The sequence below is a fragment of the Alternaria arborescens genome (assembly GCF_004154835.1).
Source record: "Alternaria arborescens strain FERA 675 chromosome Unknown contig_4, whole genome shotgun sequence".
NCBI lineage: Eukaryota > Fungi > Ascomycota > Dothideomycetes > Pleosporales > Pleosporaceae > Alternaria > Alternaria arborescens.
The window spans coordinates 1,053,866-1,067,327 of NW_021167859.1; the positions used below are offsets into that span (position 1 = coordinate 1,053,866).

Sequence of the window (13,462 nt, forward strand, 5' to 3'; positions counted from 1 at the left end):
CTCCGGATTCTCGCAAAGTCCCCATCGTTGCCGGCGTAACTAGGGCCGTCCGCCAGCCATTAACATCTGCCGTATTTGCAGGATCTGCGCGCGATATTCTGGTTGCAACTGGTCAATCTGCTGCTGCGACAGAGCCATGACCTGGGCATATAAGGCTTGTTGGTCCGTGGGAGGTGCTTGTGGTTGCTGTGGAGGCTGCGCATATGGCTGTGGAACAGGAGGTGTAGGCGCGACTTGCGGTGGGTATCCGGGGTAGTTTACAGGTGGTCGCGCAACTTGCGGTGGTGGTTGCTGTACTTGCTGAACAGGTGGAGCCTGCGCAACTGGGGCAGGCGCCGCCGATGTCTCCACAAGCGAGGTCAGGATTTGTGGGTCGACCAGCTGGAGGAGCAATAGCGACTGGAAAATGGCGTAAGCCAGCTGAGGCGCTTGTCGCAGGAGCTCTGTCGCCTTTGCCGGATCCGTCATTACAAGGCCCTTCATCTGTGAGAGGATGTCGAGGAGCTGGTCTGGAGGGAGTGTAGAGAGCGTGCGCGAGATGGCATCGGGACAGGTGAGGTTGGGCGGCAGCTCGACGCCCGGTGGAAGAGGGCCCAGGGTACTCGATGGCTGCGCCGGTGCTGGCGCTGCTGGCTGTTGGCCGTTCATGCCCATGGTTGGCTGCGCGTTCTGGTCGCGATTTGACGGCGCATTGTCGCCGGAGCCGCTCTCGTTGGACCAGTCGACCCTCAGCTTCCTTCCCATCAAATCGTAGTCGTTGAGGTTCCGCACTGCGGAGGCTGCGGCATCAGCGTCGGCGAACTCTGCGAAGCCAAAGCCTTTAGGGCGCCCAGTTTCCTTGTCATACACCAAGCGAAAGTTGAGGACCTGACCGACGCGACCAAGGGTTTCGATGATGAGCTCTTCGGTTCCGCCTGGTGGGAAGTGTTAGCTTTGCGCGTGCGGATGAGAGATGAATAGTCGCGTACCATAAGGAATATTGCCGATGAACACGACCCTGCCCGCTTTATCGTTGGGCGCCATGATCTTTCTTGGTATAATTCCACAACAGGCACTGCGTGTTTGTTGGTGGACAGCAAGGGAATGTAGAAATGTTGTGCGAGGAGGAGAGTGGTTGGAGTGTGCCTTTGAGGCTTCCATGAGGGCATGAGCTTTGGACCATGGCTAGCGCGAAGGGCTTGGCGCGTCATCAGCAAGCACGCGACTACGAAGGAGCTCGTATCTTTGAAGTCATTTCCGAGTACTAAAAGCTACCTTGAATGTGTATGTAGTATTCTGTGCCATGGACCTATTGAAATGTCAATCATGCATATTCCTACGGGTTACACCAATATTTGGTGTACAACTGAATAAAACAGCTTTTCGTCGTAAACATTCACCACTGAAATACACCTAAGCATGAAAAAAATTGTTCTCACGCAAATTTCCCACTACAATTCATAATATTGTATCAAAACAGTCCTACAACTTCGCCGTCGTCGGCGCACAACATTGACCATCCTCACCAATTGTCGCAGTCACACTAGGTTGCTGGTGCTGCTCGCTCAGCAAGCTACTCTTGTTAAACGCCTGCTCGCTTGGCGGTACATCCAACGCAGGGTTCTTGTCGAAAAAGTTGACCGGCTTCATGTGGATCTTGATAATCTCACACGGCATCACAGGAAAATCCTCGATCCTGTAGATGGTCAGTATATATCACACATGCTTCGTACAATCACGACTTACCTAGGAACGTGGTTGATTCCCGCTTGGATGTAGACCACAAAGTCGGTGTCCTTGACGTTCTCGTTCCTCTCTGCCCATGAACGTACACCTGTATACAACCTTAGTATATGTCTCATGTGTATCTCGTACAGTCACAACTTACCAGATCCGCCTCGAGATTGATTGGTGTACAGCCCACCCGCATACAGTTCGCCGTCTTTGTGCTTGACGACATATATGTTGTGGTCCGAAAACTCGGCGCGCTTGTAGTTGAATGAGTCCTTGTCTGATAGGATCTTCTGGAACGGTGGCGCCTGTATCTTGTATGCGACTGGTTTTCCATTAACAGGGTTTCGCACGTTGGGATTCTGAATCTTGAAGGTACGGTTGTTCTCGTACGCAATGTCATAACCACCAGACTTCTCCACGACGGTCTCCTGGACATAGTAGCCAGTGCCATGGGGGTTGAAGTCCGAACGCGGCATCGCAAACGCTTCGTCATATACCAGACGATTATCGTAGCCGTCGAGCCTGGGATCAACACGCAACGAGAATATGTGCTGGTGGTGGACAGCCAACACACCTGGATGCACTACTGTACCAAAGGGCACTTCCACACCCTCGTCGATAGGCTGGGTGCTCAGAATACCAGTGGCTCTGATCTCATAGTCGATTTCTCCGGCCTGGTTAAAAATGAAGGCCAGGATGTACTCGTAGTTGCTTACGGTGATGATACTCTGTAGTACCAACTCGCGATTTCGGGCGACGACGGCACGGCCTGTGCGATAATTGGTGTGCTTGAAACCGATTCCGGCGTCTTGCTCGTGAACACAGACAACATTGGGCATTTCAACAAGATCACCCTTGTTATCGGCCTGAACGTTGCGTGCACGAAGTCAGTGTATGTCTCACATGCAGTTCGTATGGGGAAGATTCCTTACCAACACTGCGCTTAGATAGTAGATGGAGCCCAGACAGTCGCAGCCCAGCTTGAGGTTGTTCGCCATGATGCCGGCACCAACATCGCCCAAATCAAACGCACTCTTTTTATGAAAGGGGTGCCTCGGGTCCGCATACTGCAAGCGTGAAAATGCAAAGTCAATTTGTGTCTCATATGCATTTTGTACAGGCACAACTTACTGGAATGTTCATGTCGCTCAAGCTCAATCGGTAAAACAAACTACGGTTATCGTAACGGACGTCGTACAGCACCATGCCTTCGCGCTGGTTGAAGCCAACTCGAAAGTTCCATTTTTGCCATGAAATGACGCTCGATGTGCCTTGCTGTTCGACCTGGAAGCTCGCACCCTCGGGTTGAACGACATTAAGCGGCTTGAGATCGGTTCGTAGCGTCTGGGCCTCGGGTATATACTCGTTGGGCGGTTGTATCTTGTACTTCTCAACTGGTTTGATTGTGTTGTCTGCTCCAGTTGGTAGCAAGTCAACCCGGATGACACGCATACTTTCTGTGCTCACAACAGGTGAGATTGGAAGGGGCATTGCGTAGTGGTTGGAGTCGGCCTCTGATGAGTTCATAGGATCTCTCAAGTAGAGGAAGCATTGGTACAGTCGGTCTTCGTCTCCGACACCATCAGAACCGTAGATCCAGGGATCGCTAATCACTACTGTGCCTTTGGGCAACTCGAGCTTGGCTATTTCGGCTTGCACCTTCTCATCTGCCAGAACGAGTTTTTCGATCTCAACAATCTCGTCGCCATCTCCATTGGCGTGGACGAAAGGTCCTAGCAAGATATTGGAGTCGACACGCCCTGAGGTCAGGTCTACAACGGCCTCGTGAAACTTGCTCTACCATATGATCAGCCATATGTCATCTCATCGAAACCTTCAATACATACAGTATTCCGAATGTAGTAGTTAACAAACGCTTTCCTTGAGACAGATGGAACTGGCTTGCCGCTATGCTCAGCCTCCAAGTACTTCAGTACTTCAGCCTTTGGTGGTTCCTGCAGCGTAACGACTTTGAAGTGCAGATCTGTGTGTGCAGGCCATGAAGCTTTAATGATTGCCGCGGCATTCCGAAGTTCTGATGCCGATAAGGCCGATAGAGGATGCTGCGCAGAAACTGACTTCTCGCTCCGCGGGCTGGGGTTGGTGGCGGCTTCTGTGGACATTTTTTGATAGGTATATGCAATGCACGACCAGAAAAAAAGATCTATCAGGAGCACGAGATAGACGGTAGAAAAGGAAGTCCACAAAAAGACTCCGATATGGATGACTTATAGCGTCCTAAGCCCTCGATGCCGTAATGTTACCGAACACAACAGTTGATGTGATAAGAAGGTGGATCTGCCGTATCGCACATAGTCGCAAGGACTTTCCACATTAGTACTAGATGCCTGCTGAAGGTGAGGCGAGACACAACGCGATCACGTGTTGTACCCCGCTCTGATTATGGAAAGTTACTCCAAGTAGGCAATGTGGCGAGCTTCCTACGGATCCCCAAGAGCTCTGCAATTCGCGGAGTTGTACATTTTCTTCTACAGCCAACTCCACAAAGTTGTTTTGTGCAGCAATGCCTAGGCACGCCGGGGCCATGTTCCTGGTGGGCTGGTCAAGTCCCCTTCTTGTGTCGCAAGATATCAACAGAAGCAAATCTTCGTACGAAAAAGTTGGCATCCTGTCCCTTGAGTTTGAGGCATGCACGGCGGTCTCTGAGCTAAGTCGGCAGCTTGGAGGGAGGCGGTATGAATGACAGCCTTCAATCGCGCAATCTTGCTGTTGCCTCGTAAGATATATCCCGACATTTCCATCACTAAATCGTCTTTGTTGTGGTGGTGCTGGTAGGACTGCGGAAGTCGTAAGCCACGGCGCGTCATCGATGCACGTCGAAAGACGCGTACGCGAGTCAACCCAACTGTCGCGAATAACGTGTATCCACACTAATCGCGAAGAAAGTATGTGACTTCAGCTTGCAGGACCTGCCAGAACAGACTTGATTTGGGAGAACCTTCCGTCGACACTTCTTGGCTTGTCATTTCGGCAAATGTGTCGTTCGAGACATGGCTACGTCCACTGCATGACTCGGCGTGAAACACCTCTTTGCACAAACATCAAAACTTCAGACGCTCATACAAGACTCATATTTTACCGTAGTACTACCGTAGTCCATGTGCGACCATGAGCCCGGTCAACATCAAGGAACGGTGTTGTTTCCTTTTTTCCTTCGCACCGTTCGAGTTCCGCCCTAGCTTTGCCACGTTCATCTAACATATTACCCCAGATATTAATCTATCCTAAGCGTCCAGTGTTGTACAGTTCTAGCAAGCGCGCCAATCTTCTCTCTCGACACACCAAACCCACATCCATTTCCACATCCGCCTCTGCCATTCGCCCGGTGTGCACTTTTCACGCATGCATGGCCAATGATTTTCAGTCCTGGATTGCAAATACCATACTCGCGATATTGCCTGGCATACCACCACGCACTCGCCTCGTCGATACCTGTCACAAGGTCGGCTCCAGAAGAAATTCTTATTAACAACCACCGGCAGTGGGTATCCACCCTCCATCTACAACCCGGTTCCTTTGCCGCCTTGCAGTACCCCAGCGTAGCTGTCCTGTGACGTTTATTCATTTCGAGTTCTATGCTTGACCCAATCATGGCTTCGTGTTTACTCTCTTTGGTCATGTCCTGCGTCGTGCAATATAGACGTGGAAGCCATCCGAAGCCTCAGATCTATGAAGAATGGTATTTAAGACTCAGCGACCATCCTCTCGTATTCTCTACCAATATCACTAGCACTTTCGATTTCATTCGCTTTCGAACTCATCAGTCTCTCACTTAACACCTCGAACATGAAGTGCATCGCGATTGCTACCGCCGTTGCGGCCTTTGCCAACGTTGCGCAAGCCCACTGTAAGTTTCATCGACAAATTTGCACCAGCAGTCCACTGACAAACAAGACATCTTCCAAACTCTTACTGCCAATGGTGCCAAGGGTGCTCTTTTCCAGAACATTCGCCCCGTCCCTAACAACAGCCCTGTTACCGACCTTGCGGATAAGAACTTGAGGTGTAATGCAGGAGGTAACTCAGGTAGCGGCACCACAACCGTCTCGGTAGCTGCTGGCTCCACCGTCTCGTTCACCGCAGACCAAGCGGTCTACCACCAGGGACCTGTTACTTTCTACATGACAAAGGTCGACTCTGCAGCTGCCGCAGATGGATCCAGCGACTGGTTCAAGATCAAGGAGATCGGCCCCACCTTCTCTGGCGGCCAGGCTAGTTGGGACATGAGTGCTACTTACTCTACGACCATTCCTTCGCAGATCCCTGCCGGAGACTACCTGCTCCGCATCGAGCAGCTCGGTATTCATAACCCTGGTAGCCCGCCTCAATTCTACATCTCGTGCGCTCAAGTGAAGGTCACCGGCGGCGGCTCTGGAAAGCCCTCTCCTACCACCAAGATCCCCGGTAAGGAATCCTGCATACAAACTGCTTGTGAGACACTTTCTGACTTCGTACCTCGAACTTTTAGGCCACGTCAAGAGCACCGACTCTGGTTACACTGCGAACATCTACAACAACTTCAAGTCCTACGTTGTTCCTGGACCCAAGGTCGCTACATACTAGGTACACTCTGATGGAGACACGCGACAGGTCGGGCGCTAGGATCGCCGGCATTCTGTCGCACTCGCTTTGAAGCCTACATCTGCTTCACCTTATTTCTATGTATATACCTGTTGCATAAATTGCGCATACACTTCTTTTATTCCTCCAATTTGCTTGCTTCTTCACTTTTGGCAGCTTCACCATGCCACACTTCACCATGAATAGCACATTGTGACTGCAGAATCAAACGCCTTACCAATTAACCCCGGGCCTTGACTGCCACCACGTTATCATCATACCCATCACTGCTATTGCTTATCCAGTGAATATTAACGAAGCATAATTGGATGTCAGTAAATGTCGAAATTCTCTGTGATTCTCCCTTGTCGCAAGCCCAACTCTCAAGAACAGTACGTGGATACCATAGCATCCCCGAGTCCCGTTTGCGCAAAATAGCCTATGCTGACCTTTTGACGTGTTCGCCATTCAAACATAGCTTCGTTCCCATCATAATGCCGCTACCTTGATGAACACATTCAAATATGGCAATAGTATGTGGACCTCTCGCTGTTCGTAGCATCCATCACTTCTATCTTCACGCATCGCTAGGCCCTTGAATGGATACTCAGTAATAAGGTGTACATATAAAAGGCTGCCCAAAAGCCATATGAATCGTCTTCCCAGCTTCGTAGTCACTGTCTTCCCACTTTTGTGCTTACCAGAGTTTTGATTCAAAGTCGTAGCATTTGGCAGCTTGGCTGGCTCACCCTAACGCCAGTTACTAAACCTCGCTGCCTCCTTTGAAATTCCTCCACACTCACTACATATGGCTGCTGGCCCTCCCTTCGGTCAACCTTGGCTTGCGAACGTCGGTAACAACCCCAACATCAACCGCGAACCTCCACCTCCTCCTATCAACGCCGGTCCAGTACCTCAAGCACAACATCCGATTGCAGCTGCAGGAGGAGCTCAAGTTGTCGTAGAACAACAACACGCCCCTGTTTACGGTCCTCCCCTATCCATCGGTATCGGCGCCCCAGCATTCGGTGGTGTCAGCATAGGTGCGTTTCCACCTGTTTTTCCACCCGTCGGCATCATGGACCCATTTATGATGGGCGGCATAATGGGCGGTTACATGGGGCCTGGCGGTGGACCACTCGCTCCCGTCCGCGCAGGCAACTTTCTTCCGGGTGCTCATCACGGTATAGGCTTTGGTATGAATGCCAACGGTGTTCCGTTCCCACCACCACCACCTGGCGCCATCGCCGGGGTTATCCCTCCTTTTGCTCCTGCTGCACCGTTATGGGCGGGTGGAGGTCTCGCATTCGGAAACGTACCTGCGGTAGGAGGAGTTGGAGTCGGTGGAATGATGCCTGGTATGATGATGGGCGGTGGCATGATGCCAGGCATGATGGGCCCTGGTGTAGCAGGCTCACAACACTTCCGTCCAGCACCCATGTTCATTGAAGGAAACCACGGCCACCCAGCTCAGCCTGAACAGCAAGACGTTAGTCAGATTTCCGGTGGTATCCCGCCGGGCGTCATGCTGGTTGAGTCGGCCGAACACACCATCTTCTATCGCATCACAGGCAATATCTGCCCTTGGCTTTCTCCAGGCACACCACTTACTCTAGAGCCGCTTGCTGCAGCAAGCACTACGGGTCTCAATCGTCTCATTCAGATCTGCAATGATGGTACACCAGCTGATGAGTTGGAGAACTGCGCGGTTACTGAGTGTATCGAGTTAGCCAATGGATTATGGGAAAAGGGTCAGACGTTCAAGTACAATGATGCTGTCTCTAGGGTATTGACTTTGAAAGATGCTGGATGGGACAATACAAGGAATAGGGGGAACGGCAATTCTCTTCATCTTTGGGGTCACCGTATCTAAGTGCTGGATTGCGTATCAAATACTGAATAGGTTTTTCTCCATCCTAGGGCTCACGATATGTACCTTGATGACGGACGTTGGAGTTGATCAAGTAAACTAAATCGAGCTCTGGACTTCGTCCACAATGGGGTTAGAGAGGCTTACTTCCATGTGCCCGTTTCAGTGAAGGACAAGCGCGAAAGGTGCGTTGGAGATACTGTTAGATTCACAGGTACCAAGCTTCGGAGATCTATACTACTTCTCGTGATGCGTGAGAACGTGCCAACTATTATGTTTGAGGTGCCTCTGTCGTCTGTCTCTTTTTCCCACCACCCAACTTCCGCCATAACTTCCCAAGCCAGCGTTCCTTGACTACCTTGAGCACAACATACGCCAGGAATCGATATACGATAGCGCATATACCCAAAGCCATAAGGTTCATCTCCGGGTTCTTATTCAGTTTATACAAGTCAAGCACTTGCTCTCCAGTCTGAATGGGGCATTCTCCGTTGACCCTCTGCCAGTCTTCACACGTGAATGTGAGTCCACGAAGCGTATACGGCGCCATATTCCCGACCGCCCACTTCACAGGTGAAAGATGGTTCCAAGCTTGCAGGAAATCCGGAACGTCGAGTGACAACACACCACCCATAACCTGAGCAACACTGAGAAAGACCGACATACAGTTCACCGAGAAGCCGGTGTGTGTAAACAGCGTGTTGAAAGCTATTCCAAGACTCTCGCCACAGCTGGTGATGCAGAAGGCGTTGAAGGTTATGATGAAATACGTTTGCGCATTGCGTTCTAAGCCAACGGCGAAAACGGCGAGCACTGAGAAGACGAGGCAGCTTATAATCTCGAATGGAGTGGTGATGGAGATATATGTGAGGAAGAACGCTTCGACACCATAAATGCGATCGTCGTAATCTCGGTAGAAGACGTCTCTTTCGATAGGATACACGGCGATGTTGTTTAGCACTATTTGAAATTAGTTTGACGAAGAAAGATAACAGCAGGTTATACATACTGCCAACAAAGTAGAGTGGTGCGATCTCTACAAGAAATCCGAGCCTGTTCTGAACAGAGAAGTAATCGGTCTTGAGTGGTGCAAAGTAGAGCGCAAGCACGATGCCCAATCCCACCACTTGCATGACGCGCGCAATTAGAATGTCTGGCTGACGAAACATGTTCTTCGTCGCACGTCGAATCAGAATCGAATATGCTGAAGCGAAGGATGATGGTTCTCGTGCCATACTTCCCAGTTCCGCTGGTGTCGTTATCGACCCAATCCGAGCAACAGGGTAAACACTAGCATTCCATGACTCGACCAACTTGCGTACCTTCTTTCGACTGGCCGCCTCACGTCTCTCATGCTGAAGGTCAACAGTAATTAAATCGAGAGCGAAGTCAGCTGGATTGACATGACGCGGGCATTCGTAGCCTAGGCCGGCGAAATGAGTTAACATGCTGTCAGCGGGACCAGCATAAATGGGATGTCCACCGCGAGCAAGAAGCAGAATGTTGCCAAAATGAGCGAAGAGATCGCTACGCGGTTGATGGATCGTGACGATCAGTGTGCGACCTTCCTGGGCCAGACCACTGAGTACATCCATAATGGATAGCGCCGTGAATGCATCCAAGCCTGACAGTGGTTCGTCAAGCAACAGAACACGCGGCTCCGTCAGGATTTGGACGGCAATCGTGACACGGCGCTTTTCGCCGCCACTGATACCCTTGATAATGTCGTTGCCAATGAGGTTGTCTGCACAGTCCTTGAGACCCATCTTCAGCAAGATTTCTTCGGCTTTCTGGGTTTTCTGATCTCTCGACATCCATTTTGGAAGGCGTAGACCGGCTGCATAACGAAGGGTTTCCCGCACTGTCAATGATGCTAGTAATGCATCGTCATCTTGCGTGACGAAGGAACAGATCGAGTGAACGACTTCTTGAGCTGGTATCAGGCCGTTGTAGCTCATCGAGCCATACTGCTTGTAACGCGTCGATGTATCGTCTTTGAGTCTCATTGCCATGCTATTCAGCAATGACGTTTTCCCAGAACCTGAAGGTCCCATGATGACATTCAATGACCCAGGGAAAAAGTCGGCAGTAAGCGGCTTGAGTATAGTCTTCGTCCAGTGCTTCCGTAATGAGCGTTTTTCAACATCCATACCATAGCCCTCCAGCCGAATGTCGATTGTTCTGACATTGTCCGCCACACGCTCGCTCATCTTCTCTTTACCAGCAGAGGCGTCCATATTGGACGGTCTCGCGCGAGCCATCGCAATCTCGGCGTTCCAGAACTTGAGCAACACTCCTGCACCTATATAAAAGGCGATGGCGAACCCAAGAAGGGCAAGTATAGGCCTCCAAACCCAGTTGTCTGGAAAACCAAGAGAGTCCATGATAAAGTCACCGTCGTATTCTTTGCAGGCTGGATTTGACCGCCCACCCTCCAACGGGCAGTCATAAAACGAGCCTGTGAACTCATTGGCGCACAAAGCTCCAAAAGCATAGAAGACATAAGCTATCCACTTTGTCCAGCGTACGTAGATGGGGATCGTGTTCGACTGAATAAAGTAACCGCATGCCATCGATTGAAGGGTATATGCGAGATTAGCTACCAGACTCGCTCCGGCGAAGTGTCTTGAGCAAGCGACACAGGTCATAGCGAAGCACACCGCAATATACTGATGCAGCAGTATGATACCGAAGAACGTGAGGAACTGACCTCCATCTGCACGAAAGCCACAGAAGAAGTAATAGATCAGCGAGAAGATGAGAGGTACCGGTATGTCCTCGATTAAGATTCGGGCCAATCGTCTGGAGATAAGAAATGCTGGTATGCTGACTACACCTTGTCGCGCCTCTTCGTCGAATAGTTGGATATCCGTTGTAAGTCGGTATGTCTCATAGAGTAAGATCAGGTACCCTTGGAGCGCGGCTGCGTTATACAGGGCTCCCTGTCGAGATCGGATACCAGATAGTGAACCATCGAGCTGCAAGAAGATCCATCCTGTGATGACCGCCATACCGATTGCTTCAACAAGACTTCCAAACATGCCTGTAGATGAAAGAGTTAGCGTGTGTTTCAGTCGCAACTACCATGTCGAATGTCTTACCCATAGGGTCACGAATGGTTACAGTCCATGTTCGTGCGGTAAGTACACGGGTCTGCTGGATTAGTGATGTCTGGCTAGCACGTCGCTTCTGCCGCTCAGTTTTCGTCATTGTCGTGGCCGGGGTGGCTGATTCGTGCTTTTCTTGAAGGCTATTGTTGCAATGCAATCTCCATGCCTCTATCACGCGACCGACACGCTCTTGAGCCGCCTTCTCTGCTTCTACGCTCCGGTTGTCGACACTGACAACGTCAATGAGATATTCGGCTGGATTGGTGAACGGAGGCATCTCATGGCCGAGTTTAGCAAAGTATGGAAGGCAGTCTTTCGCACTACCAGCATACGCAGGACTACCCCGAGACAGCAGGACGACATTGTCAAACAGATCCCAGATCTCAGAACGCGGCTGATGAATAGTGACAATGATGGTGCGTCCATTTCGGGCGAGATTTTGCAGGGTCTTTATCACTTGGAAAGCACTCGTTGAGTCTAGTCCAGTGGTCGGTTCATCCAGCCATAAGAGAGAAGGGTTTGACAAAAGCTACGAAGTCAGTGTATGGCTCCTATGCATATCGTACTCAACTTACTTGAACACCGATACTTGTCCTCCTTTTCTCTCCACCACTGCAGCCTTTGTGCGCATGGTTTCCGATCCTAGTATCTGCAGCTTCTTTCAGGCTCAGCTCCAAAATGACTTCTTCAACAAGCTGCTTCCTCTCTTTCTCGTCAACAGAAGAAGGTAGTCGCAATTGCGCGGCATAAGTCAGTGTCTCTCTGACGGTCAACGTCGGAAGGAGGATGTCCTGTTGGATAACATATGCGCTTCTAATGCGCGATGCATCCTCACTACTATTGAATCGCGTCCGGCCCGAGGTAGCAAGCCGATTTCCCACTGCCAAGCGTCCGCTCATAGAGTTGAGTAATGATGTTTTTCCGCTTCCACTTCCTCCTATAATGGCCGTGAGGCTTCCGGATGGCATATCCGCCGATATATCGTCAAGTATAGTCTTGACATGGTTGCGATCTGGCGACTGTTTCTGCTTCGAGAAGGCGCGGGCAAAGGCATTTGGCGATTCATCGACTGAAACTGTAAGGTGTTCCAATCGCACGGATACAGGATCAACTTCGCGCAAGGAGATACCGTGGTTGTCGTTGTGGGATGTGCTTGTGGAGTCCCCGCGGACCGGCGTGGCGAGCGTCGTGTCTTCTTCTTTGGGCTTAGGCGGAGCAGCAGCAGATTCGGATCTGCCCTGCATAGACCCCGACTCCAGCTTCTCTAGTGACTCCATGGCTACGGGTTCTGGTTAAATGTTCATGATCAGTCGTCGTTCGCGAAAGAGAAGCGCGCATGAAATCAATCCTTCGCTCACATGTCAACGCGCGGAGATTCTTTCACGCGACACGATGATGTTCAAACACGCCGCCTCGCTTGCCAACCGAACTGCATGCAGGGGCTTGGCCGGACTTTACAAGTCTCATATTGCTTTAGATGGAAGGTTGCAGCTGTGCTTTCTGGAACTTCCAGAACGTATCGTGACGGCTCAGCAAGCTAGTGGCCTACAATGCGAAGAAATGCTGCTGTTTGACAAGTCTAGCTACTGCTTACAGCCGATGAAATGTTCCACCTCCCTTGAGCTGTTCAGAACTGGAGACGGCAAGGACCCCAGTTCGCGAAGCCACATTCCATTTAACCTGCCAATCTTGGGTAGCGGAATCCTGCGCGATATGCATCTTTATGCAAATGGAATATGACCGCGCAAAATAAAGCATCGAGACCTCCAATGGACTCCCGGAACATCATGTCGAAGTGTTGCTAATATAGACGAACTCTTTCGTGGACAAGGGATTGTCGCATGGAGTGGTGATGTTGCCTTTCCTAAGTGCTTGTCGTTTGTGCACGTGTGAGGTCCTATCCGTGCCAATCCCGTATCGAGAAATTCTTCAGGACAGATAGGGTCTAAAACGCGGAATGCATTGGATACTACTTGGCCGTTGGTACGAGCATTGAATGTTGAATAAGAGGAGTGACCACTGAATAGCTCCTGATTCAGTGTATGAACGGTAGCTGTCCACGGTATAGGCCTAAGAGATAACGGACCACTATTCACTTGCCGATGGTACGTACCTAAATACGTACGCTGCGAAGATTTGTTGCGTGAGGCTGTCTGGACGATAAAGATTCGGGATGGCCTCCTGAGTG

General features: G+C 50.7%; 5 protein-coding genes across 5 annotated transcripts; 2 read left to right on the top strand and 3 right to left on the bottom strand.

Annotated features, from left to right (window-relative positions):
- Positions 1-39: 39 nt before the first annotated feature.
- On the bottom strand, positions 40-1,023 carry AA0111_g2450 (hypothetical protein; the record flags this gene model as incomplete). Its single annotated transcript, XM_028648223.1, has 2 exons — positions 40-914; positions 969-1,023. 2 exons carry the CDS (start codon positions 1,021-1,023, stop codon positions 40-42), a joined length of 930 nt encoding a protein of 309 aa, XP_028510343.1.
- A 438-nt stretch (positions 1,024-1,461) lies between these two features.
- Positions 1,462-3,836, bottom strand: AA0111_g2451 (Copper amine oxidase 1; the record flags this gene model as incomplete). Its single annotated transcript, XM_028648224.1, has 6 exons — positions 1,462-1,675; positions 1,726-1,813; positions 1,868-2,579; positions 2,646-2,780; positions 2,845-3,510; positions 3,561-3,836. 6 exons carry the CDS (start codon positions 3,834-3,836, stop codon positions 1,462-1,464), a joined length of 2,091 nt encoding a protein of 696 aa, XP_028510342.1.
- Positions 3,837-5,520: 1,684 nt separating this feature from the next.
- Positions 5,521-6,297, top strand: AA0111_g2452 (hypothetical protein; the record flags this gene model as incomplete). The annotated part of the gene is made up of 3 exons (XM_028648225.1): positions 5,521-5,581; positions 5,629-6,138; positions 6,203-6,297. 3 exons carry the CDS (start codon positions 5,521-5,523, stop codon positions 6,295-6,297), a joined length of 666 nt encoding a protein of 221 aa, XP_028510341.1.
- An 805-nt stretch (positions 6,298-7,102) lies between these two features.
- On the top strand, positions 7,103-8,167 carry AA0111_g2453 (hypothetical protein; the record flags this gene model as incomplete). Its single annotated transcript, XM_028648226.1, has 1 exon — positions 7,103-8,167. The coding sequence occupies one exon, from the start codon at positions 7,103-7,105 to the stop codon at positions 8,165-8,167; it is 1,065 nt and encodes a 354-aa protein (XP_028510340.1).
- A 268-nt stretch (positions 8,168-8,435) lies between these two features.
- On the bottom strand, positions 8,436-12,551 carry AA0111_g2454 (putative ABC transporter ATP-binding protein/permease; the record flags this gene model as incomplete). The annotated part of the gene is made up of 4 exons (XM_028648227.1): positions 8,436-9,124; positions 9,174-11,207; positions 11,266-11,803; positions 11,850-12,551. The coding sequence occupies 4 exons, from the start codon at positions 12,549-12,551 to the stop codon at positions 8,436-8,438; spliced, it is 3,963 nt and encodes a 1,320-aa protein (XP_028510339.1).
- Between the last annotated feature and the right edge of the window lie 911 nt (positions 12,552-13,462).